The following is a 23,581-nucleotide window of genomic DNA, read 5'->3' on the forward strand; positions in this document are numbered from 1 at the left end:
AGGATTAAACCGTTAATCTCACATAAAATCGAGGTTTCAAACTAAAGTTATGAGGTCTCATAACGTTCTATATTTCACCTTCATCTACATCATTCGCATATATTTTTGTTGATTTATTTATTAATTACTCCACTATTATTTGCAGCTGTATGAAATGTTGGTGGAGTTGTGTTACAGTTTATCAGCATACCAGCACCGATCACGACGCCGCTGTGGATGTAAACACATTTCTCAGATGGAAATCTGTTTCCCTGCAAGCTTCACTTGACTTGACTCTGATTAACTCACACCTCCTCTCTCCTCCTGATGGCTTCATTACAAAAATCTTGATTTTGCTTCATACCTGTTCTACAGCCTGCAATCCGCAGCCTTGCAGCAAAGCACGGCTGACTGCTCGGCAGACGGCGGCAAGGACTGCTTAATAACAGGCCTGTGCCACAGCTCGCTGCTTGTCTGGAAGCCCTTCTTCCTCCGTGCAGACACAGATTGACAGGAGGGGCTGTTGGGAGGTGGCGCCGTGCCCTTTTCACTGCGGACAGGCAGTAAATGTGCAAAGGAATAATGGCACTGTAGCGTCTGCTTGTTATTGCTACCTGCAGACTCGCCAAGACTAACAACGATGAATTTATTCTCCAAAGTGCTGAGTGACTGTTAAAACTTTCTCCCGTGCTTTCAGCCTAAAAATGTGGATTTCTGAACACACAGTTTGAAAACAAAAAAACCAAAACACACCAATCTCTATTACACATTAACCTCCCCCTCCTTCTCTTTCGCCCCTGTGAACGCAGCAAACAGGAAAGGTGGGTACAGTCGCTGTCCCCTCACTCACAAGTTCATCTACTTTCCAAGTCCTCTTCATTTGTGCTGTGAAATCGGTGTGTTTTCGTTGTGTCTGCAGGGTTGCAGGGTTAAATGCCTCTCAGCTTTAATTGGGATCGCACACTGAAAAAAAAAAAAGAACATTTACATAAGTGTCAGAGGAGACGGATTTAAGCTGCTGTCAATTTGTCTTTTACGAGATTTTAAAGACTCGAGTAGCAGCCGACTCTGCAGCCCTTCATAACTGAGGTCAGAGGAGCTCTGGGGTCACATCCTTGTAACCGTGCATGTTTCACATCTCATGCCAGTGTTCCTCCTCAGATCGTCTTGTCTGCCTTGGTTTGTCTCTGTGCCGTGTTTCATTATCCTGCCAGTGTCAGCGTGCCCCTTCAAGATTGGCCTCGTCTGAATATGCCAAGGCATCACCTGCTGCTGAATGGGCCATTGTGAAGCAAATGCCAGACGGGGAAAATGCTGAAAAAGAAATGTTCCCATCTTTTAAGCTGACATTTTCCACTGAGACCCATTCCTCCACTTTTAGCCTCTTTTTTTTTCCTCCTCTCTCTGCATCCTCATGGCAGGAGTGTCAACAAAGGACCCCGTTCTACCCTCATTAAGTACACTCTGTTCTGCGTTCACAATCGTGCCACTCACACTGTGCGTGAATACACAAAAAAAAGTGCATGCTTCTGCGTGCACTTACATTCTTAACCCTAAACCTTTTGAGCTTGAGCTTGAAAGTGCCCATAAAGATTGCAGCCATGTTTACATTATTCCCGCCTTATAGAGTGGGATGGATTGGCATCGGATTGGGTCAGAGGTGGGTGGAGAACAGACGCCGAAGTCTGTCACCTCCATCAGCAAGCAGCCCAGTCCCGGCAGCGTTGGCTGGGAAAACCGGATCCGGTTTGACTCTCCTTCAGAGCAGAATGCGATGCTTGTCGTATATCAGCCGCCGTGCGGCTAGCATTAGCTTAAGCCCCCGCAGCCTCAGATAACAGGTGGCGGTGAGGCCCGAGCCCCAGCGGCTGAGGTGGACTGGGTTAAGGCTGCATGTGCACCAGCAGCTTTGTGTATTCTCGCCGGGCTTCGACAGAAGGCCCTGCTCTTTTCTAAAAACCCACGCTCGCCACTTGCAAATGGAGTGCAATGAGATGTGAAATTTCCACAGGGCGCCCTGATGCTTCCTTCCGCCCATTTCCATTTTGCAGTCAGGAGGCTTGTGAGTCTGCAGCTGTATCTGTCTGAGTGTGTGTCTGTGTGGCTGTAAAAGTGGGAGAGGCGGCAAAGCGTACATCTGTGTGCCTGTGTGTGTGTGTGTGTGTGTGTGTGTGTGTGTGTGTGTGTGTGTGTGTGTGTGTGTGTGTGTGTGTGTGTGTGTGTGTGTGTGTGTGTGTGTGTGTGTGTGTGTGTGTGTGTGTGTGTGTGTGTGTGTGTGTGTGTGTGTGTGTGTGTGTGTGTGTGTGTGTGTGTCAACAGATGCTAGCTGTCTGAATACAGGCAAGCTGTGCTTTCTTTTCCTTCTCCGCCTGATGGAGCGACCTTCAGTCGACTGAGCCGAGCCAGCCCGGCCTGTGCCGTCCTGTTCAGAGCTGTGCTAGGCTCCGGCTAGGCCAGACCCAGCAGCACAGGTGCTGCAGAACGGGTCTAATTACCCAGTGTTGTGCCACCCAGCTGATGAGCTAATTACAGCATCCGCTTGTTTTCCTCTCGATCTGCAGAGCCAGTAAACACAATGTGGTGTTAGTGCACACACACACACACACACACAAGCAATGACACACACACACACAGACACAGACTGGTGAAACTCACGCGTTTAAATTTTGTCTACACACACGCACGCTTTGGTACGAATTCCCACACAGCAGCTGTCACCTATCCAGCAGCAAACAAACCAAACCTACCCCACTCCAGGAAAATGATCCTGTTTCTTCAAACTCCAGCATTTCCAGTAATGCCTTGGCAACTAATGTCTCTCAAACTTCTTCTCCTCAAAACTGATTTTAAAAAGCATTAACCGTCATTAACCTCATCCAGCGTGCAGCGCAGTCCAAGTGTGTGTGTGTGTCTGTGTGTGTTTTGATCTAATTCTCATCATATAGCAGATGTCATTCTCAACCATCCTCCCATTTCATTTAACTTGAGGTCTTCACAGTTAAGTTAAAACTTTATTGGATTAAGCATGTAGGCGGTCTCGGCGTGATGGGATTTAATGCTCGTACTGTCTCTTCTCGCCACCGCAGGAAGCGAGCGTCACCTTTACCCAAAGACGAGCACTCGGGTGGGGTGAAGGACTCTCTCCTGGCCAACTCCTCGGACCCTGTGGAGATGAGAAGGCTCAACTACCAGACCCCAGGTAAAAAAAAATAAAAAATACAACAATATACACCTACACAGTCCAAGAAGTCTACACTCTGTGTCATAAAGTTAATGTGAAGTTTGCAGAAATGAGAAGTACACGTCTGATAAGTTGTACATCAGTACAAGGTCACAGTGTGACAATTAAATTGTTAAATTGTCAGCTTCCTCACTTTTGATTTACAGCTTTGGATATTGACGTGACAAGTCAACTATGAGCCTGTACAGAAAGTAATCAGATAAGTGTAGTAATCAGATCTGACGGATTCACACACACACACTTAATTGACCAACCCCGGTTTACATGTTTCATCCATCATCACAGTGCATTGCTACACAGTGAGATAAGACTCAAACTTCCAGTTAATTTTTAAAACAGCTGGCCTCCTTGAACCTTGATTTCTTCTCCTCTCCGCTCTGCTCCAGAAGTGGCTCTGTGTTGACTTTCTGCACGCCTTGTTAACCTTTTTTTCTTCTTTTTATCATATATGCGACCGTAAAACAGCGTGGGTTTTCACCAGGTCCTCTAGTTTCCTCCCACTGTCAAAAATAAACATGTATGTGAGGTTTAATTGGTGGGGTGTGTGTGTGTGGGTGCGTGCGTGCATGCGTGTCCAGTGAGTCTTCACCTGAACTGGATAAATCAATAGTATGTTCATCTGATTTCTCTTAATCAGATAACTGCTGTAACATAACGCCGTTCACATGATCCCTTGAAGAATCAGATAATGATCATATATGTTTAACAGACTTTATCCCAACTGATAGGGCTCAGGTTTTGCCTCCATTTGTTCTATTGTGGGGTTGTATTACCTCCTGAGTGGATTTCAGTATGCGTGCCCCTTGTTTACTCCATGTTTCTTTCATAAAGATTCTAAAAATAATATTTAATGGCTGAGGACTTGTAGAGACCTGATTTCAAACAGGAAATCCTTGTGAAATTCATCAGCCGGTAATTCAGAAGCACGGATTCAATCTTGTGTTTTCAAAGAGAATACCAAAAGGTAGCTCACAACTTTAATCATAGTCCTTAATATTTTTTTATTTTATTTCCCCCCCACCCCCCCCCCCCCCACCCCCCTTAAATGGTGAAAATATTTTCTTTTTCCACTGCTCAGCCTTCTCAGAAGCAGTGGACTTCATCAACGACTGCCGGCCTTCCTCCCGCTTTGACGGATCTCTTATTCATTAATGCTCGGTAGCAGGTGCTTCTGTATGAAATCCACGTCTTCTGATTATTTAGCTATTTATCCCGCCGCTATGAAATCCCACCAATTCTCCCAAAAAAGAGAAAAACGCTCAATGAGCGAAAATAAACCGTTTTGTTTGCCATCATTACCGAGCCGTCGGTGGCTGCCGGAGTCAGGGTGGTAAATTCAGATTGCCTCCACTCGCAGTGTGGATGGAGGTGAGGTGGAGGTGCACACCTCAGCATCATGGCCGATATTCTATCTCCTCCCCTAGTCCTCGCTCCTCCTCCTCCCTCCCTCCCTCCCTCCCTCCTCCCTCCAAGAGCTCCTTTCATTCCCCCCCCAGCTGGTAATGAGTCCTGCTGCCTCTGATGTCAAGGTGAGCCAGGCAGAGGGAACAATGGAGCTGAGAGAAAATGTCAACCCCAGTGCACGCCGGGTTGTGCGCGCGTCTGTGTGTTTTTCTTGTGTGTGAGTGAGTACATGTGTATCCCTTCTCACGGGATATTAAAGATCCCATTTGACACACACACACACACACACACATGCGCGCGCAAACGCACACGCGCGGACAGCCCCTTTGAACCCCTGCAGAGGAATTAAGCCGTGCTGCTGCTCTGAAAGAGCCCTGTTCTCCCATCCTCCCACTCCACCTCTTTTGTCTTTTGTCTTCCATTTCCCCCTGTAGGGTAATCTTTCTTTCCTCTCCCCTTTCCCTCTCTCTCACTCACCCTCTCTCGCTCTCGCTGTACGTCAACATTTATCACCCTCTTTTTCTCCCTTTCCACCTTGCTGTTTTGCTTCAAGAGTGGTGATTATCAAAAATTACCAAGGCTGCGTCGAGCTGCAGAAATCACCAGAGACTCGCAGCCCGAGCCGAGTGAATATTGAGCAGCCCGCACTCTGTCCTCTTGCTCCTTCTCGCTTTGATTCGCCCCCAGCAGGTGAACACTCCCGCTCTGATTCTGATTGTTGTGGAGTGGTCCGGCCTATTGCAGCTCGTGTCTCCAGCATGTCTGCTGAGCAGACCTGGGCTTCTACCTGTTGGCAGTCCAGCAGCAGGCGGCTGGCTCTACACGAGTAACTGACCTGGATCATCTTTGACAGGCCTGGTTCAGACAGTATTTGCCAAAACTTTAGCGCTTCAGAGTGTAAATCAAGGTTACTTGGAAGTAGTTGAGACGTTAAGATTTGATTTTAACCAACAAGCAGGTTATTTCAAAGAGGAATCAAATGCACACATTTAATCTGTGAGCCAAGCTGTCAGTCTTAAATATTCATTAGGTTATTAAGTGATTTCTTGGTTCATCTTGGCTAATCTTATTCACTGATTAGATTTGTCATGCATGCAAACAGTTCATGGGCAGTGAGGGGAATAATATTGACATTTACGACAGACTTTATCTACACTTGAAGTGGCTTAAATAAACCGAATGCTGACCCTTTCACACTTGGTGATTATTTCCTTATTGCATTTCATCTTTCCAGATCTCGATATCTGCTCACAAATTAGATGCCGTCATAGGCAATAACTAAAGATTGTGACGAAATAATTAATATGTGTGGTAAAACACTGCGTGCCCTTCATTCAGTGTTTACAGATGCTGTCACAGGAGAGTCTCTTAAAGCCAGGCTTTGTTTAACTACTCTAAACTGCAGCGCTTGAACTTGGCAAACAGTCGCACCCTCCCCAACTGGCTGGAAAGCTTATTTGCAGATGCTGTTTGGCCCTCGTCTGATACTGCGCCACCTTCATTGATTGAGTGTTCTTCTTCCTCCCTCCTTCACTCTCCTCTCTCCACAGGTCCCAGCTCTCATCGCTGCCCCAACACTCCAAGTTAGTCTGCTTTCTCACCTACTGTGTGTTTTCCCACACATGCAGTCTCTCTCGCGCCGTCACTCGCTCCCCGAACCCCCCCCATTGCCCCGGTGCAATCCTGACAGACATCACAAGCCTACAAGCCTGTAGCCTCTGGCACTCCTAGGATGCGGTCGCGTCCTCGTTGGGATGTGAACTCCCCTTCAACACCTTTATGATGTGGCAGCGGAGGTCTAGATGGTTTTATGGATAGTTGAGCAGTGTGGACAGTTGCGCTCGCTGTATATTAGCCTTGTTATCTACGTCTTCACTCTCCATTTAACCAACAACATGGCTGTAAAAGACTTGGCTGCTCACACACACAGACACTCTGGTGTTAATGTGTTCATGGGTCCCTCTGGTGATACTATTTAATTTGAGTAATTGGTCCGGTGTCATCTTGTACAGTGGCCGTAGTTGCCAGCCATTAGCCGTTAGCAATACAGCTATAATAAGCTTGCAGTGGCCTTTCATCATAAAGCGTGACCTCGACCTTACCGACGCACTCAGTCAAAGGCACTTATGTCAACGTGTCTGTACATATGGATCTTTTTAATAGTGATTTGAAGGCTCTGTGTAAGGTTAATGATGCTCCGTGTATAACTTTAAAGTGTCTTCACGCATTGCATACAGTTAACTTTTCACACATACGGCGACTTCCCAGCAATCCGTTTAAGTACATAGCCTTGCCAAGTTCAGAGGCACAGGGGGAATTTGTGTCGGTAGATTAGCAATAAATCATCCAATAACCCAGCGATGAGAAATCTAGGGAGCAGCAGGGGGGTTGTTTGAAATTAATCCAACCCAAGCGCCCCGGGCTGGCCCGAAAGATAGTCTATTGTAGGGAAAAGGATTTTCAAAGAAATGAGTTTTGGCTGGTGACCAGTCAGGTTTTTTTTTTTTTTTTTTCAAGTTTTTTTTCTTCTTCTCTGTAGGAAGTGACAGTGTGACTGATTTGTAGAGACTTGTGGGCTCTTGCTCTGGTCCCACCTCTGCCACCGATTGAGCTTTGTGGAGTCAGAGCGATGTCTGCCTCCCGCTTCCTACACGGAGCATGCTCACCCAGTCACTCATGTGCATCTCCGTGCCAGCCCCACCTCTGTCCTCACTCTCACTTAGCATGACGATATCACCAAATGTCACCAAATGTCACCAGCCTGTTTCAACTTGTGTGCTCTCTCTCTCTCTCTCTCTCTCTCTCTCTCTCTCTCTCTCTCTCTCTCTCTCTCTCTCTCTCTCTCTCTCTCTCTCTCTCTCTCTCTCTCTCTCACTTCTCTCCCTGTCCTCATGCATTGTTGAACAAAGTGCACTCTCCTCACTGTGACACAGCCACCCCATGGTCCCAACCGGCAGCCTCACTCACCTTGTGGTCCAACCAGTGTTTGTGTGAGTCGGCGTCTGTGTTTGATGTGCGAACGACCGGGTCTCACTCTTTTCCCCTCTTCCCCTTTCTGCCCCTATCTCTCCCAGGAATGAGGGAGCACCCGCCCATTCCCGTGGTTGACCTGGCTGATCACATAGAGCGACTGAAGGCCAATGATGGCCTCCGCTTCTCACAGGAGTATGAGGTAAGAGCGGTGGACTAATGCCGTATGAGGGACTCCTGCTCTTTCAAGCATATAAATGTGTTTCATTGTCAGCGTGTCTGGGAGGAAGTTTTTCTCTTTGATCCAGTATGCATGTATTCTAATGGATTATGGAAGACTTCTTTCACAGACATTCTTCAGTCATTTTTACAACTCCATTACCAATCCCATCAGGAAACCAACACTTACATTAAACGCTGTGAGATGGCTTTTTCACAAAACTAGCAGGTGGCGAGTTGCTCAGGCAATCTGTGTGTGTCTTGACGCTTCCCCGAAGAACGTTATTTTGCAGGCGGCCTCTCCACTGCAACACAGTGAGGGATTATCTCTTGTCAGTGTTCTCCTACCCCCCCCCCCCCCCCCCCCCCCGAAAAGAAAAAGAGAGAAAGGGAGCAAATTTGCATTTAAAGTGGCACATGGTTGGTTTGGGAGCTAAGCAAGGCCAGATGAAGAAGAGAGACATCCCTGAATACAAAAAAAAAAACAAGGTCTGCTCGGATTTTCTTCATCTGTTTCATCTAATCAGCTCCATTTCATTGATGGCTCCAACAAGGCTGCTGGAATAATTGTGGATCTGAGCTTTTCCATGGATCTGGAAGGTGACATTCTCCTCTACCTGTTTGTCTGTGGCCAGCATACTGCCGCAAGAAATTTCAGCTTTGCAGTGTCATCCTCCTGGGAGAAACCCCAAATTTATTTTGGCGACCTCGTCACCTTTTCCCAAGCAAGACGAAACCTCTGCCAACATTTTGGTTTAGACATTCTGTTCTCTGTCCAGTACAGTGTTTACAGCTGTAATAACATCTCGGGACAGCTTTAAGTAAGAAATCACTGTATTATAATGCAAAACAAAAATATTTTGAACTATATAAATAGATTGAAAGTCATTGCTGGTGCTCTTTGTGTCACCTTATTCCTTTAGGCAAGCTTTTTTTCTTGATATTTGAATATTGGATCATAGGAGCTGCATTCAGAATCTGCTGTGTCTGTGTGAGCTGGATTGGCTCCACCCACACCTGCCCATCTTGGGAAGACGAAGAGAGGTTCTTCCTCTCATGGTGCCATGCGCCAGAGCAGAGCTGCCTAATTGTGGGAGGGCCTACCTTGATTGGGATTCGCTAAACCCCTGATGACACTGTATAGGGTTTGATTTCTGATTCGCTCGTTGGAGCAACACACTTATTAAAAATTGTAACAAGCCAGTGAGAGACAGACTTTCTTCACTTCTGGGGTATGGCTACGATTATTTCTGTTGCAAATCCATTAGAAGGTGAATTTCGCCTAATATGACCCCTTTAAAATGTGTAGGTTTGCTGTTGGTTTGGAGGAAGCCATTAAAATGGATGAAAAAAATGACTTGCATCACATTGAGAAGTTAGAGGTAGCTATGTAGCGAATTAGGTCCTCTTTAAAATCTGCACTCAATTAAGGGCTTTCTTGTGCAGCTCGGTGCCTCTCCAGCACATCGCCCTAACCGGCCTGTTGAGTCATTGTAACCGAACCGAGCCAGAGAATTGGTTTTTCTGACTGCAGGCAAGCAGCCCGGCCCCGTTCCCTCCCTGCCACCATCATTCCGAGCCAGGGAGGACCCCCCTCCATGACCCGGCAGATGGCCGTTCGTCTGCGTGCCAGCCGAGGCGCTGTGGCAGGGCTCGTGGCACTTTGTCACAGTCACGTTCGCCGGCTGCTCCCGTTGCGCCTTTTCCCCAAGGCGCGGAGTTTTGTCGAGGCTCCGCCACTTCCTCTCCCTGATGTTTAAGACGGCCTGACACTTCCGTCGCCACCGACGCCAGTCCGCACCACACTGTGCATAGAGCATACTGCGTAATGAGCAGAATTTGTCAATCAGGCGTGCCGCAGCTCCCCTGACAGACTTTCATTGCGGGGAGCAGCATCACGCCGCCGCCGTCATTATCTTCATTTGAAAGTATTTTCAGTCTGTCATTGAGTGTATACTGCGGGCATTCACTTCTCACCTCTTCCAACCGTCGCTACCCACCTTGTTGCTAGTTGTCGTCAGTCCAGTGTGCCTGCTGTGTTCACCGAGCTCTCAAATAGAGATGACATGTTCTGACTGCAAATAAACTCTTTCCCTTCATACTGGCGGGCGCGGAACGGGAAATTGGCAGTGCCGAGCTCATCAGCAGCTCGAGGCCTCTGCCCTCATGACTCTCACTGCTGAGCAGTTTGGAGCTGCAGCGGACGACTTCTTGCATATATGAGCACTCCACATTTTCACATTTTGCTGACAACCAACCTGTTTCTGGAAACAGATGTCCAAAATAACTTGACAACAACTTCAATGCTGTATTTTTACCTGTCTGTCTCTGGGACGACATAATGAAGGATGGAAAGTGACACTTGGTGGAAAACCTGATGGAGCTTTGATTTTTAATCCTCCTGACAGTCGTTTGATTGCTCTTGTAAGACAAACATCATCTGTCTCGAGTGTGGTTTATCTCATTGCAACTTTTATGAAAAATAGCTTCAAGATTTGATTTTCCTGATAATAGTTCTAAAAATGGGGCTAGTTTTTTTTGTTTTTTTTTTATTTTAGGGTTTAATATTCAAAACCAGTGCAGTAATCCTGAGGCAACAGAAACAAAAGAAACATGCAGGATGTGATCTGTGCACACCTGACTGAGCCTTCCTAACATCATGTGTCATGTTATCAGTATTTGAAAAGGTTAACATCGCATGTTTAATTCAATTTTATGTCATAAAAACAAGACTTTGCTTGAGAAACCTTGAGAAATCCCACATATTTTCTAGTATAAATGGGGTGATTTATACCCAATTTACACATTTCTATCCCAAGATATTTTCCGACGGCTCCGTTACACAGTGATTATTACAATTTCATTTGATCGGTGCAGTTTTAACATTAATTAACCTCTAACAGATGCATCAGTGCTTTAGTTTGATCAAGTGAATGTCGACATTTCCAAGGTGTCACTCTGAGTCCTGCTGGATTCGCAGGGCTGCGGGCTCGAGGGAATTACTGGACATGGTTCCAGTGTGAGCCGAGGGAGGGGATCGATATGGAATAACAAGAGACTCTGTGACATTATCTAGCAAAAGGATAGGAGGCCATCGCATATCTCCCCGGATCAATGTGCATGCAGACCGCTGTCGTCTTGGCCCAAGAGACAAATGACGTAAGAGGAAAAGGGTTGGAGTCGGTGACAGGCCGAGAGGCAGAGTGTGAAACGAAAATACAAGGCTGGTAAAGGCGACGGGAACAGAATACGAGAAGACCACAAGAAAGCATGTGTGTGACTTCACAGAAAGATGTAATTTAATAGCACCATCAAAAAGGAGAACAAGTGCTTGTGGCCCGTCTGCTTCAGCCAGACCTCATTTCCCAGCTAAAGAAAACACACTCATCACGGGTTAAGAAATTGAAGCAGTGCGTTTGGCCCCTCTTGGCTCAGTCTATGGACGATGAACCTTTTGGGCTTAATTTAAAACACCAAAAACAAGCACTTAGATTTCCGCTTCATTAGCATTCAAAACACCAAATGCCATACAAATAACTAATCCAGCAAGCAGCAGCTTCAATATGGCCAGCAGTATGGTGTTTTGTTAACCGGTGGCCACAGACTGCACAATGTAGACCACAGCAGAAAACAGTATAAAATCTCAAAGGCATGATTTGGGTGTGTGAGCCAATCACAAGCTTCGTAGTCGACTGCACGCCGCTGTGAATGAGTGACAGCAGGGTAATTTCATCGTATCCCTTTACCCATGTAATACTCAAGAGTCTCCTTTCGTGCTTTCCTCTCTGTCCATTTCCTTTTAATCATTCCCTCCCAATTTGTCTCTCCTTCTCCGGCCCCTCGCTCGCAGTCCATCGATCCGGGTCAGCAGTTTACCTGGGAAAATTCCAACATGGAGGTCAACAAGCCAAAGAACCGCTATGCAAACGTGATCGCCTACGACCACTCCAGAGTGGTGCTCACCTCTGTTGACGGTACGAGTTTATGTCGACAATTCAAGTCATTGACTGACACTCCTGTTGATGAATGTCTTCTTTATGTACACCAAAGACATTTTGTACCGCAGCAGTTCCTCTACACACAGGGTGTTATCCTCACAGCGTATGCATCCTTTTTTTTGTTGGCCAGGAGACGAGCATTGATTATAACATGTAAATTAGAGATCGCAAAGTATCAGAGGTTATTGACAGAGCCAGATTGTCTTTGTACGATGATTAAAAGGATTCTGATTAAAATGATCCTAATCTCACCTCTCTGTCTGAGCAATGATATAACGGCAGATGACTATAGCATGTAATATGAGTTCTATCCCCTCTGCTGTTGTTGCAGCCGTGCCAGGCAGCGACTACATCAATGCCAACTACATCGACGGCTACAGGAAGCAGAATGCCTACATTGCCACTCAGGGGCCTCTGCCAGAGACTCTGAGCGACTTCTGGAGGATGGTGTGGGAGCAGAGATCCAACACCATCGTCATGATGACCAGACTGGAGGAGAAGTCGAGGGTAAGGAGACGCTTCGTGCCACCGGGCAAACGAGCCACAGATTTCTGCAATGCAACCGCCAATTCATTCACAAGAGCTTTGATAACAGCTTACATCCATATATCTCCTATTATGATGCATTGTAGTGTAATAGCGTCGCATTTCTACGACTCCCTAGCAGAACGTCATACGAAGGGCCTTGTTCACATACCGACCACAGTTTCCTTTAGTTACTACTTTTCTGCAGCTCCTTGAACCACATTTTCCTTTACAGCATCATCGTTTCGCTTTTCAGCAAATGATTTTTTGGAGGGGGGTTTTTGATGCATCACACAGAGTGATTGAAACAGTTCTTACAAAACACATTGTTCTCATGAGTTGCATGTTCAATGAGCCATTAAGGCCTTGTTTACAGGACGTTTCAAGTGAAACAGGGCGACATTTTGAAAACGGCGTATTTAATAAATACATACAAGCTTTACAAAGCAATATATTGATAAAAGAATTACCTTAAAGCCTTTAAAGAAGTAAAATAATTACCTTAAAGCAAGCAATGAAAAATATTAATCTTAATATCCAGATTTTTGAGTACCATACAGTCCACTTTAGGACCTCGTCGATTCTCAGGATCGACTTTACTCTGCGTTTTTGTGATGAAACCGCACACACGTGCGCGCAGGAAACAATACCCTGTCAACGTTAACAGCGGAGAGTACACGGACTATAAAACTATCAAGTCCCAGGAGAACATGGACGGGGAGTCATGACACTCTGGAGGCAAACATTGTTGATATTGTTCATTGAGCATGTGCAGAAGAAGTATTTACTCCGGCCGTGGCACTCATGTGCAGTAGCTGCGTTTCCTCTGTTTCCACTGAGACGGAGTTGGAGCATTTTCAAAAAGTTGTGTTTTCAGTGGCTCCGACCACCGTTGTCGTGTAAATGGGACGAGTGTAGTTTCTAGATTTGGATGCAGTTCGGCTGCCGTTGGTTTATCGTTGTTGTCATTTTCTTTCACCATGGTCACTCACATATCGACTGTACTCCTGCAGAGTAACTCGACCCACCGACCACGAGCTGCTATGAATGGGAAGAGGTGCAGTCCCGAAATCAAACTGACGGCTGTTTTGTAGAATTTAAAGTCGACAGTTTCACAACTTACCCAGCAGCTGATGTTTTAAGTTGAAAGGTGGCCAGAAACGGAGTTTCCTGACACATATATGTATATATTTATGGAGCTCGACACCGAGGAACTTTACACCCAACAAAGCCTGGAGGCATATAGACACCCGGTCCTACTTTAAAAGGGGGATTTGTCAGCCTGATCAAAGTCACAAGGACTTCAAAGGATATTTTTGGTTGTCTGTGGACAGTATCGCTCACGTTGCTTCGCCGTCTCCCGAGTCTTCAGCAATCCCTCAAAACTTCTGCATGAATTCTCTCGAAATGTGTTTGTGAAGAAGCAATGCACAACAGCAGCTTTTCCACTTTTCCCATTTTGCCTCCCGTTGTTTGTTTTCCTCCCATGATGGAGTAACCATGGCGACTCTGCGTACAATAACAACACACGCATGCCCATTATTGAAAGCGACAACAATTTTCCGGCAAATTATGCACATGTACAGCGTGGTTATATTTAAATTCTGATAATAACGTAAACTCTTTGTCAATATTTAGAAACTGCTCCGAGAGTTCAGCGGCTTGATTGCTGCATATTTATTTTTGCGACATCACGCAGAGATTTCATAGACGTGCAGCTTTATTTGTATTTGCTCTTTCTGAATTTGGACTCGCAGTCGCATAATGAAGTTTTTGAAGTTGGAGTTAAATAGGATTGTCACTCCACAACATTTGTGCACTCCTAAAATACATCCAGACTAATAAAAGCACCAAAAAAAAAAGAAAGCAGCACACAGGCAACTGGAGGTTCATATTTGGAATAGCATTATTTAATTACCGTCAGAAAATCATTCTCATGAATGCCTCGGAGCGGAGGGAAAAAGAAAAAAGAAAGGAAAAAAAAAAAAGAGTCCTGCCAGTATGTGGTGCATTATTAGTGCTCGCGTACGGTGCCCTAATGAAAGGAAGTTTGAACTTCAAGCAACAGGAAAGAAAAATGAAAAGAAAGAAGTCATTCCGAAATCCTAAACATTGATGTTTTCGCGGAGAGGGCCATTACCTGAAACTTTGCGCTAATAAACCGAATCTGCAGGAAAGAGATTGTTTTGTCAAAGAAAAGACTTAATTTACTTGCCATCCTTCAAAACACGTCGTCTGTTTTAATTCTGAGCGATCATCACAATCAATCATTTAGGCAAATTGTGAGCACAGCAAGTTTTCTCCTTTATTTTTTTATTTTTTTCCCCCCTTTGAGAAGAATCTGCAGCACAGATAGGATTGATAGGACATTTTTGTTAATCACACTTTCACTCGACAGCAGGGACACGCGCCTTTTCCATATATTTAGTGCATCTGAGTGGCAATTTTATAACTCTGTGACAGATAAACAAGCTCTCCGGCTTTGATCCCGGAGTCGCAGCTGCACATACATATATAGGGATAAAAGAAATTGAAACACCACGGCATAGGGAAGTTAAAGAGAAATGAAAGAGCCTTCTAAGCTTATCCGCACCTCCTACACACACATTTAAAACCAACCAGGATGCCAATACTATAGGAGCAGAGAGAGAGAGCGAGAGAGAGAGAGAGAGAGAGAGCTGAACCCGCCTCTCCACCGGCGCACCAGAGAGGGACCGCTTCAACTCTCCTATATCATGCTACATCAACGTCTTTAGTATCACATCACACGGAGGCTGGAGGGAACTTTAAGGCCAGCAGTTTCATTTCTGAACCAGGAGAGGGTGACTAACTCCGTTCTTAACCCCACAAAACCCTTTTATCTGCATTGCTGACATTTAAACTCCACAGTGGAAGTGAGTGAGCCAACACTGACGAAAGTTATAGTACATGTTAAGGCCTACATCAGGATTAAACCTTACACTACATATAGAGGAGTTGAGCTTCATTTAAATTTCATTCATAAGCAAAGAATTCTATGATTCAACTTCATTCCTAGTTTCATAAAGCTTTAATGGGCAAGTGACAGGATTTGGCTTCTTTATGTTAAACACATTCATCCATCCATAGTTTTGCCGACAATATGAAGACGGGCGCACATAAAACTACTGCAAGTCCCGATTCATGAACATTAAAACAGTATTTCTAGGAAGCCATATTTAAGGATTTCTCTGCTCGTTGTTCCTTGATCCTATTCCATTTTAATTAAAGTAATGTTTACCTGATGGGAAGGATTTCATATAAGCCCTTTGGGCTTCTTTTCTGTCTTGCACAGTTTGGTTTCATTTCTTGTAATTCTGTATTCTTGTTTTGTGCAAATGAAGAAAAAAAACAGGTCCTTTTTTTGCAAATACTATATAATATAGTTGGACTGTTGTACTAAATAGTGTGTTGCCAGTCTTTCTAATAGGAAATCTATCAGATTCAGATTATCTTCTCAGCTAGAACTGGTTTAATGCTTCACACACTTTTTATATATACACCAGATCATGCGTTATAACTGCCAGCATGAAAATAGCTGCTGAATCATTAGCTAAATGATTTTCCAGATGGATGAACAAAAACAGTTATTCACCTGGCTGGACTTCCTGCAAAATGCCAATAATTCAAATTCAAAACGTTTACTGTAGAAATAATAATTTGAAGTCAAAGTGGGCTTTATTGTCAATTCTGAAGTACACACAAGGCAGTGGAATTGAAATCTCTTCTGGCTTGCCCTCCTATAGAGTAGACGTATGCATTCAAAAATAAACAATTGTAGCTATATCACCCAAACTAGAATAGGAATATGAAAATAGTGAAGATGTGCAAGAAAAACAGTGTAACAAAAACATAAAATAGAAGTTAATTAATTGAAATGTGAGATATCCAATATTGTATAACCTGAAATTGTGCAATATTACAATACAATGTCGCCTCAGAATAGCTGGAGGTGTGTGTGGATTTGAATGTGCTCATGATCTCACTGAGGTCAGGTGATCAGTGGGACATGAAGCAGTGTCCTCTGCAGTAGCAGCACGTCTTTTTAAGTCTTGGTATTTCACTGGTCTTGATGTTTGATTGCTCTTAAACCTACAAAAAAGCAAGCTAGTTTTAAGTAAGTAAAAAAAAAGAAGTCCAGATCTCCATCTTCAAACGCAGGAAGTCCCAAAAAAGCCCTCAAATATTTAGTTACTTTCTACCTCTGCGAACTTTAAGATGACTTTCTCTCTACGAAATGCGACTGCTGCAGGTGAATCACTCTGATTAAGCTGCCTCCGCATTGACAACATTATTTGATAAGTAGAAACATCCAGAAAAATCCTACAGCATGCAGCATCACAGCTCACATTAGCAAGTTTAAAGAGGAATATGAATGTATTAATATTGTCGCAGTGTTTGGGTTGCATTCGGACCATATGGTTTCGCTGGACTCTGATGTTTTGTCCAGTTTCTTTACATAAATGCCCATTTCTTATTTGTCTGCGTCTTTCTCAGACACATATGGAGAGTGAGTCAACCTCCCACCGCCCGGCAGCATCAGACTGACGTCTTGTGCCAAGCAGAGTAGGAGCTTGACAAACATGATGAGATCCGGCAGCAGGCAAATTTCAGCTTCCTTCTCGCGCTATCATTACCCGTTAGTAAACCCAAAAAGGTCAGAGCTTGAAATTAGACCCGAGGTATTACTCACTTTTGTGTGTGCGTGTGTATGTTTGTGTTTGTTTGTGTGTGTGTGTGTGTGTGTGTGTGTGTGTGTGTGTGTGTGTGTGTGTGTGTGTGTGTGTGTGTGTGTGTGTGTGTGTGTGTGTGTGTGTGTGTGTGTGTGTGTGTGTGTGTGTGTGTGTGTGTGTGTGTGTGTGTGTGTGTGTGTGTGTGTGTGTGTGTGTGTGTGTGTGTGTGTGTGTGTGTGTGTGTGTGTGTGTGTGTGTGTGTGTGTGTGTCGAGATAAGAGGTCTGCACCCACTGCAAAAGGCCAGGTGACGACATGTGAGAAGCCAGGTTCAAAGAGAAGCAGACGATAGTGAAACCTGCAGCCGCTGTGTGTGTGTGTGTGTGTATGTGTGTGTGTGCGCGCGCGTGTGTGTCCTGTTTGTGTCTCTGCGAGCGAGAATATGGCAGCCGACCTCAGACAGCGCAGATATTCATTACTGCGGTGACTGCTAATCCATATGTTTGTACTGCAAGCGGTTCCCCATCACTCAGTGGAGTTTCTCTCCGCGAGCGGCGCCCGTGCGCGTGAATGGGAGCTGTCACTGGGGGAAGGTGAAATGTGAGGGGGTGAATTTTTAGCGCATTTTGTTTGTCAATTTGTACCAGCTGGCTTGAGACAGCCAAAGTGCTTCCAAATGTCAGCCCGGCACTGCAGTATCAATATGATTAGCGTACCCACGCCACATCTCTTCCTCTTCATGTTCTCCAAATCAATAGCGGTGAGTTTGAGTCTCAGCAGCTCTGACATTAAAACGGGCTCCCGCGTTTTCTTCACTTCCTGCATGGAGAACTGGAGCTTTACAGAGCTTCCACTGATTATTTTTTATTTTATTTTGCAGCGCTGAGTTGTTTGGTGTCCCTGCTAACTCAGGTGGCCTTTTAAAGTGACTGAAAATTGGTTTGGCTTCGGGACGCTCGGTCGAAGTGTTTCCAGACAAGATTTCAGACTTGAAAATATCCAGCGAGAAAGAAAAATGCACCCAGGAGCAGCAGGCAGGAGCGGCTGGCTACCTATACTCTGTGTGTGCGTGTGCGTGTGCGTGTGCGTGTGCGCGTGCGCGTGCGTGCGTGTGAGAATAATGATGTGAGTCATCACCTCTGCAAACCCTGTAAACAACTTCTGAACAAGGCTTGATTGAGGTTTTCTGAAGAGAGATTGTTCAGAAACAAATCACATCATCGTTGGAAAGATTGTTTATTCAGATGCTTCCACACTTACAGCGTATTGACTTCAATGTTCAAGTATTTTCCTAATTTAATCAATTTTGATGATTCATTCTGGATTGAAAAAGATGATTTGATAAGATATCTATTACGTCCCGCAATGGTGGTGTAGTGGTGAGCCGTCGTACCTCACAGTGAAGGTATCCCCTGTACGAGCCTGTCTGTGTCGACTCATGTTATTTCTCATCCGTTTGGTGACTGAGGTTGTTTCTCTCTGCTTCCTCTTGCTGAAGTGAATTGAAAAAAGCCTATTTCACTTTTTCTTTTTCTTTTTTTTTTTATAAAGTTATGGGTAAAATAACCTGTGTCCAGGGTGTATTCTGCCTTGTGCCTGTCATCATCTGGATGAAAGAAATGAACTTTTCCTTTGTATTCTAGTCTTTTTATCTGCACTTGTATTTGGGATATTTTCCAGAAGTAGTCGTCTTGTCAGTGCCATTTGAAAACCAAGCCGCAGTGACACCCAGTAATGCCTTCATCAGTCTGGTTAAAAGCAGATTTTTAATTTCATTTTTTTGTATAAATGTCTGGATGAAAGGCGACTGAAAGCAATCTACCCCCACCCCTTCCAAAAAGCAAATTGCACCTTGCCAGATTCCAAATACTAAAGTAAAAAAAAAATGTTGCCGAGGCCAGGAGTGAGGCGCCAAGAGTGAGGCGCCAAGAGTGAGGCGCCAGGAGTGAGGCGCCAGCGTTTGGAGCGTCTTCGGTCTGGTCCAGTGAAGTTGGTTTGTGTGCACACATGGAGCCAGGTGGTCCAACCTGCTGTCTCCTCACGACTGGCCAGGAGCGGCTCTTTAGACACATCTCCCTCCACAACGCAGTATCCAATCGTCACCAATGTGCCAAAAAAAGCGTACGTGACAAAGGGGCGGCGAACCCTCAGACAATTAGCTAATTGAAAATGATCACAGGCTGGTAAAAGACAAAGTGGGCTGTTCAATGCTCTCTTGAAGCCGGTTTCAAACGTAGACACACATGAGCCCCCGATTCACTGCTGTTCGTTCTTTTCTTTTTCTTTTTTTTCTTTTGGGTACAGGAGCCGACTCCGCTTTTTAATTGGACAGCGGAGCGGAGCCTTTGATCTGACCTCTTTAATGTTCCCTCCTTGTTAATCAGTGTTATCCGACGAGCCGCCCGCTGGCCTCGCCGCCGATGTTAGCTGCGGTTCACGCCTGACGCCGTGTGCCCTCTCTTGTTGCTCCGCCAGGTGAAGTGTGACCAGTACTGGCCGTCACGAGGAACCGAGACCTACGGGATGATCCAGGTCACCATGCTGGACACCGTGGAGTTGGCCACTTACAGCGTCCGCACTTTCGCCCTCTACAAGGTACACCGCTGCATGAGTGACACATCCCCAGCAGTTACAGTTCACGGTGCAATGGGTCCCACTGGAAAATGTCATTTCCCATATCTCTGAGGACAGATAATGCTTATTACCACAAGAGTCATTTTCTACTGTTATAATTGTTGTTCGGCTTTTTAACTTTCATTTCGAGACTTCACTCCAGCGATGCTGCGACTTTTGGTTTGTCCTTTATTTCTCCTCTTTTTCCGACACTCACTGAGAATTTCAGTCATTTATATAAGTACTAATTAAATGTGAGTGTCTATAATTGTGGTTCATTTTAGGAATTCAAACGAGGGAGTGTAATTAGGCAGTGGTGGCCCGGAGGATAGAGGACCGAAAGACTTTGGACTGGAAGTTTGCAGGTTGACTTCTCTCAGCTGACAGGTCACTACCATGCGCCCCTGACCATGACCTTTGACCCCCATCAACCCCTTGAAACACCTTAATGTGGCTGCCCACCACATCCTAGAAATGAGATGGTTAGTTTAGTTTAGTTTAGGTTAGTTTAGTTTAACAATAGCAAAAAGCCACTTTAGAGAAAGTTGAAGGTTTTCAGTTTAAATTATCTCTCAGAACAAATTTCAAAATATGCATGTTATCTACACCTACGGTGGTAGATTGATCACAGCTCTGCAAACCAGAGCACACTGCCATCCAAGTTAACTCGAGCTTAAAATGGGCAGTTTTGACGAGTAAATCATTCCCGCTTTTCCAAATTGTGATGGTTGAGTTTGATTTCCATTCCATCAAACCAGTGTGACCTTGCTCAGAGAAAAAGTGAAGCCCAGAGTTGTTTCCCTTTGAAAGTTCTCCCCACTGCCGTCCTAACTCGTCTGGTTCCCCACCCTCACCTCCGCAGAACGGCTCCAGCGAGAAGAGAGAGGTGAGACAGTTCCAGTTCATGGCCTGGCCGGACCACGGGGTGCCCGAGTATCCCACCCCGATCCTGGCCTTCCTACGGCGGGTGAAGGCCTGCAATCCTCCAGACGCAGGGCCCATGGTGGTCCACTGCAGGTACGAGCATGAAGGAACAGAAGAAAGAAATTAGTTTTTTTAAATCAATCCTCATTTCTGTTGAATTAAAGAAATTTCAGTTTATGACAATGCAGATATTTTTCTTAGTTGTACTATTAAACGGTAGTAAAGCAGCATCACAATAGACAATACATCGACAAAACATTAAAATTTAAAAACATTTATATTTCTGTGAAGGGCAGAGACATGGTTCAGCAAAAAAAAAAAAAAAAAAGATTTAAAATTCTCATTTGGGCCCATTTCAAATCGTCTTTATGTACTTATTTCCACCAAAAAAGATTATTTCGACTTTTTTTTTCCCGCAGCTGTCATTTCAGATGAAGCTGTTATTTCTCAAACGTCACTTCTGCCATTCATGCGTGTGAGGATTCTCATTACAGATATCCACGTTGTCATTTGGCCTAGTTAAAGTCCTAATTGCAGATATCTGTAATTACTTTTCGACTAGTTGCATTTCCAGCTTCAGATATCTGCACTTAAACCCCGGATGGATATATCTCCAAGTGGAGATATCTCAAATTGTGACAGTGCTTTGTCAAAATGTAATTGCTTATATCATCCGTTACAGTATTGACTCTGTAGATATCGGGAATGAAAAAAAGGCTTACACACATGGAAGCATCGTCTTCGGTGCTGGTGAGAACGATGGTGGACAATTTCATCTTGAGGGGGCTGGATCACTAAAATAGTGCCATAATAACCTTTAAATTTAAACTTTAAAAATTTTTCTTTGTTGTAGTGCAGTTAATTTGTTCTGAAAACGTCAATATTTTTCCAAATCTGAACATTTGGTAGCAAAAATCACAAAAAAAAAACTCAACGCTAATTTGAATAAAAACCTTCTGGGGCAAAATACGGTGACATGTCCAAATAAACATGTCAAACTGTTCCATTTTACAAATTCTCTCTGACAATATTTGCTTGGTGCTTTGGCCGGATTGGAGTGTCTTGCGGGCCAGTTTTGGCCCACAGACCATATGTTTGACACCGCTGATGTAGAGATAAACTGATCACGTTGAAAAATGTACAATAAGGGTGTGGGTCCTTTTAAGTTATGATTATGATTCTGTAAACAATGATGTGGTTAATCATAGTTTAAAAAGTCACCTTTCAATTGTACCATAATCAGTAATAAAATTTTAAATATTAATAGTTTGAGGATATTTTCTGGTGATATTTAGCAGCTCCCAACTCCTGTGTCTCCTATATAGAGCCAACACGCTCCTGTATGATCTGCACACTTACAGCTCAATATTTTCTTCCCAGGCTGACATATTTGGAGACACTTGGTGCAGCATTGGTCACCACCATAACTCAATAACTCTTTTGTTTTTTTTTTCCCCCTCTCTGACAGTGCCGGCGTGGGCAGGACTGGCTGCTTCATTGTGATCGATGCCATGCTGGAGCGCATGAAGCACGAGAAGTCTGTAGACATCTACGGACACGTGACGTGCATGCGCGCCCAGAGGAACTACATGGTCCAGACCGAGGACCAGTACATCTTCATCCACGAGGCCCTCCTTGAGGCCGCCACCTGCGGCAACACCGAGGTGCCGGCGCGCAACCTGTACGCCCACATCCAGAAACTCACCCAGCCTCCGGCCGGCGAGACGGTCACTGCGATGGAGCTGGAGTTCAAGGTGGGTGGAGCGCACGTCGGAGGGAATGGGTGTTGGATAGTAATTATTCACTTACGCCCCTCAAATTTCCAAGGATCTGCACATCACTTTGATGGTTTTATTCACTTTTGTCCTCACATTTTAAGAATTTGTCATTTTTGGGGTAAATTTCTTTTACTCCAAACATGTCCAAAAATACATAAAATACACACACATACAAAAAACTAGCTATTTAAACTATCTATCTATCTATCTATCTATCTCTCTATCTAACTATTATTAATTCATTTCAGGTATAGTGTCTCACGCAGATGTGCAATCTCATACATAAATCAATGTCCATGTAGTCCATATATACACACACACACACACACACACACACACACACAAATAAAACTAACATGGGATAGGAAGAGCTATATCTATATATCTATCTATCTTATGTATATTCCAAGGCATTTTGATCACTTTGATGTTTGTTGTGGATGTTTGTTTTAAATGATTGCGTCACTGTTGTTTTTTAAGACACATTAAAAATCATCCATCGTGAGCAACACATGTGAAATGGTGAAGACGTGACTGGACCGCGGGGAAAAGTCTTATGTCGAATGTAGTAACGTCTGACAGGGAAAACTCCAGGAGGCACGACTGAGAGAAAACTCGATAACACTGATAACAAATTCAGAGCAGCAGTTGGGGCGTTATTTTATATGAAACCTGGACATTGTATTTCCTATTATAAGAGATGGCTGTTTAAAAATATAAAAAAAAAAGTTTGTTAAAAGACTTATTTTCTTCCTTTGCTTTAGTAGCGGTTAGTGTGGACCACTATGGTCGCATGTTCGCTACAGACCAAAAGGTTATTCAATAAATCGATAAATGCAATAAATAATTCATAATATATTTCATAAGGTGAAAAGTGAGACAAACCGTCCTTGTGCGTATTTCAAATCTTCTGCAAGTGATGCATCGTGGGAGTGATCGGTCAGTTTAAAGGCACGATGCCGATAGTACAGGTCAAAGTAATCAGATTACAGTCGTGGGGAAAATTAAGTGAAGACAAAACCTTTTTTGATAATAACATCGCTTTATTAAAAATATCACAAATAGTATGTATGTAATGTTGTTTTTGGAAAAAAATGTAATCTTTACTTCTACTTGATCCGAGCTCATTTTTACACCGCATGTCAGGATTCAAACCTGGGTCCCCCCCTTGGGGTGTTTCGCGCAGTGCAAAAGAAGGAGTTTTACAGTGAAGCGAGGCTGCGGTTGGAAAGAAATATGT

At 44.4% G+C, this 23,581-nt stretch overlaps 1 protein-coding gene across 1 annotated transcript in view; it reads left to right on the plus strand.

Moving 5' to 3' along the window:
* The window catches only part of ptprfb (protein tyrosine phosphatase receptor type Fb), a 140,501-nt gene that overhangs the window by 103,630 nt on the left and 13,290 nt on the right, over positions 1 to 23,581 (plus strand). Inside the window, exons 21-28 of the mRNA XM_080474595.1 lie at positions 3,066 to 3,178; positions 6,175 to 6,207; positions 7,699 to 7,796; positions 11,664 to 11,787; positions 12,143 to 12,318; positions 19,502 to 19,621; positions 20,502 to 20,656; positions 22,032 to 22,317. Of these exons, the coding sequence (XP_080330721.1) occupies positions 3,066 to 3,178; positions 6,175 to 6,207; positions 7,699 to 7,796; positions 11,664 to 11,787; positions 12,143 to 12,318; positions 19,502 to 19,621; positions 20,502 to 20,656; positions 22,032 to 22,317 (1,105 nt within the window). The remainder of the gene's footprint in view (positions 1 to 3,065; positions 3,179 to 6,174; positions 6,208 to 7,698; positions 7,797 to 11,663; positions 11,788 to 12,142; positions 12,319 to 19,501; positions 19,622 to 20,501; positions 20,657 to 22,031; positions 22,318 to 23,581) is intronic.

This window comes from Lipophrys pholis (assembly GCF_963383615.2).
Source record: "Lipophrys pholis genome assembly, chromosome: 1".
Classification (NCBI taxonomy): domain Eukaryota; kingdom Metazoa; phylum Chordata; class Actinopteri; order Blenniiformes; family Blenniidae; genus Lipophrys; species Lipophrys pholis.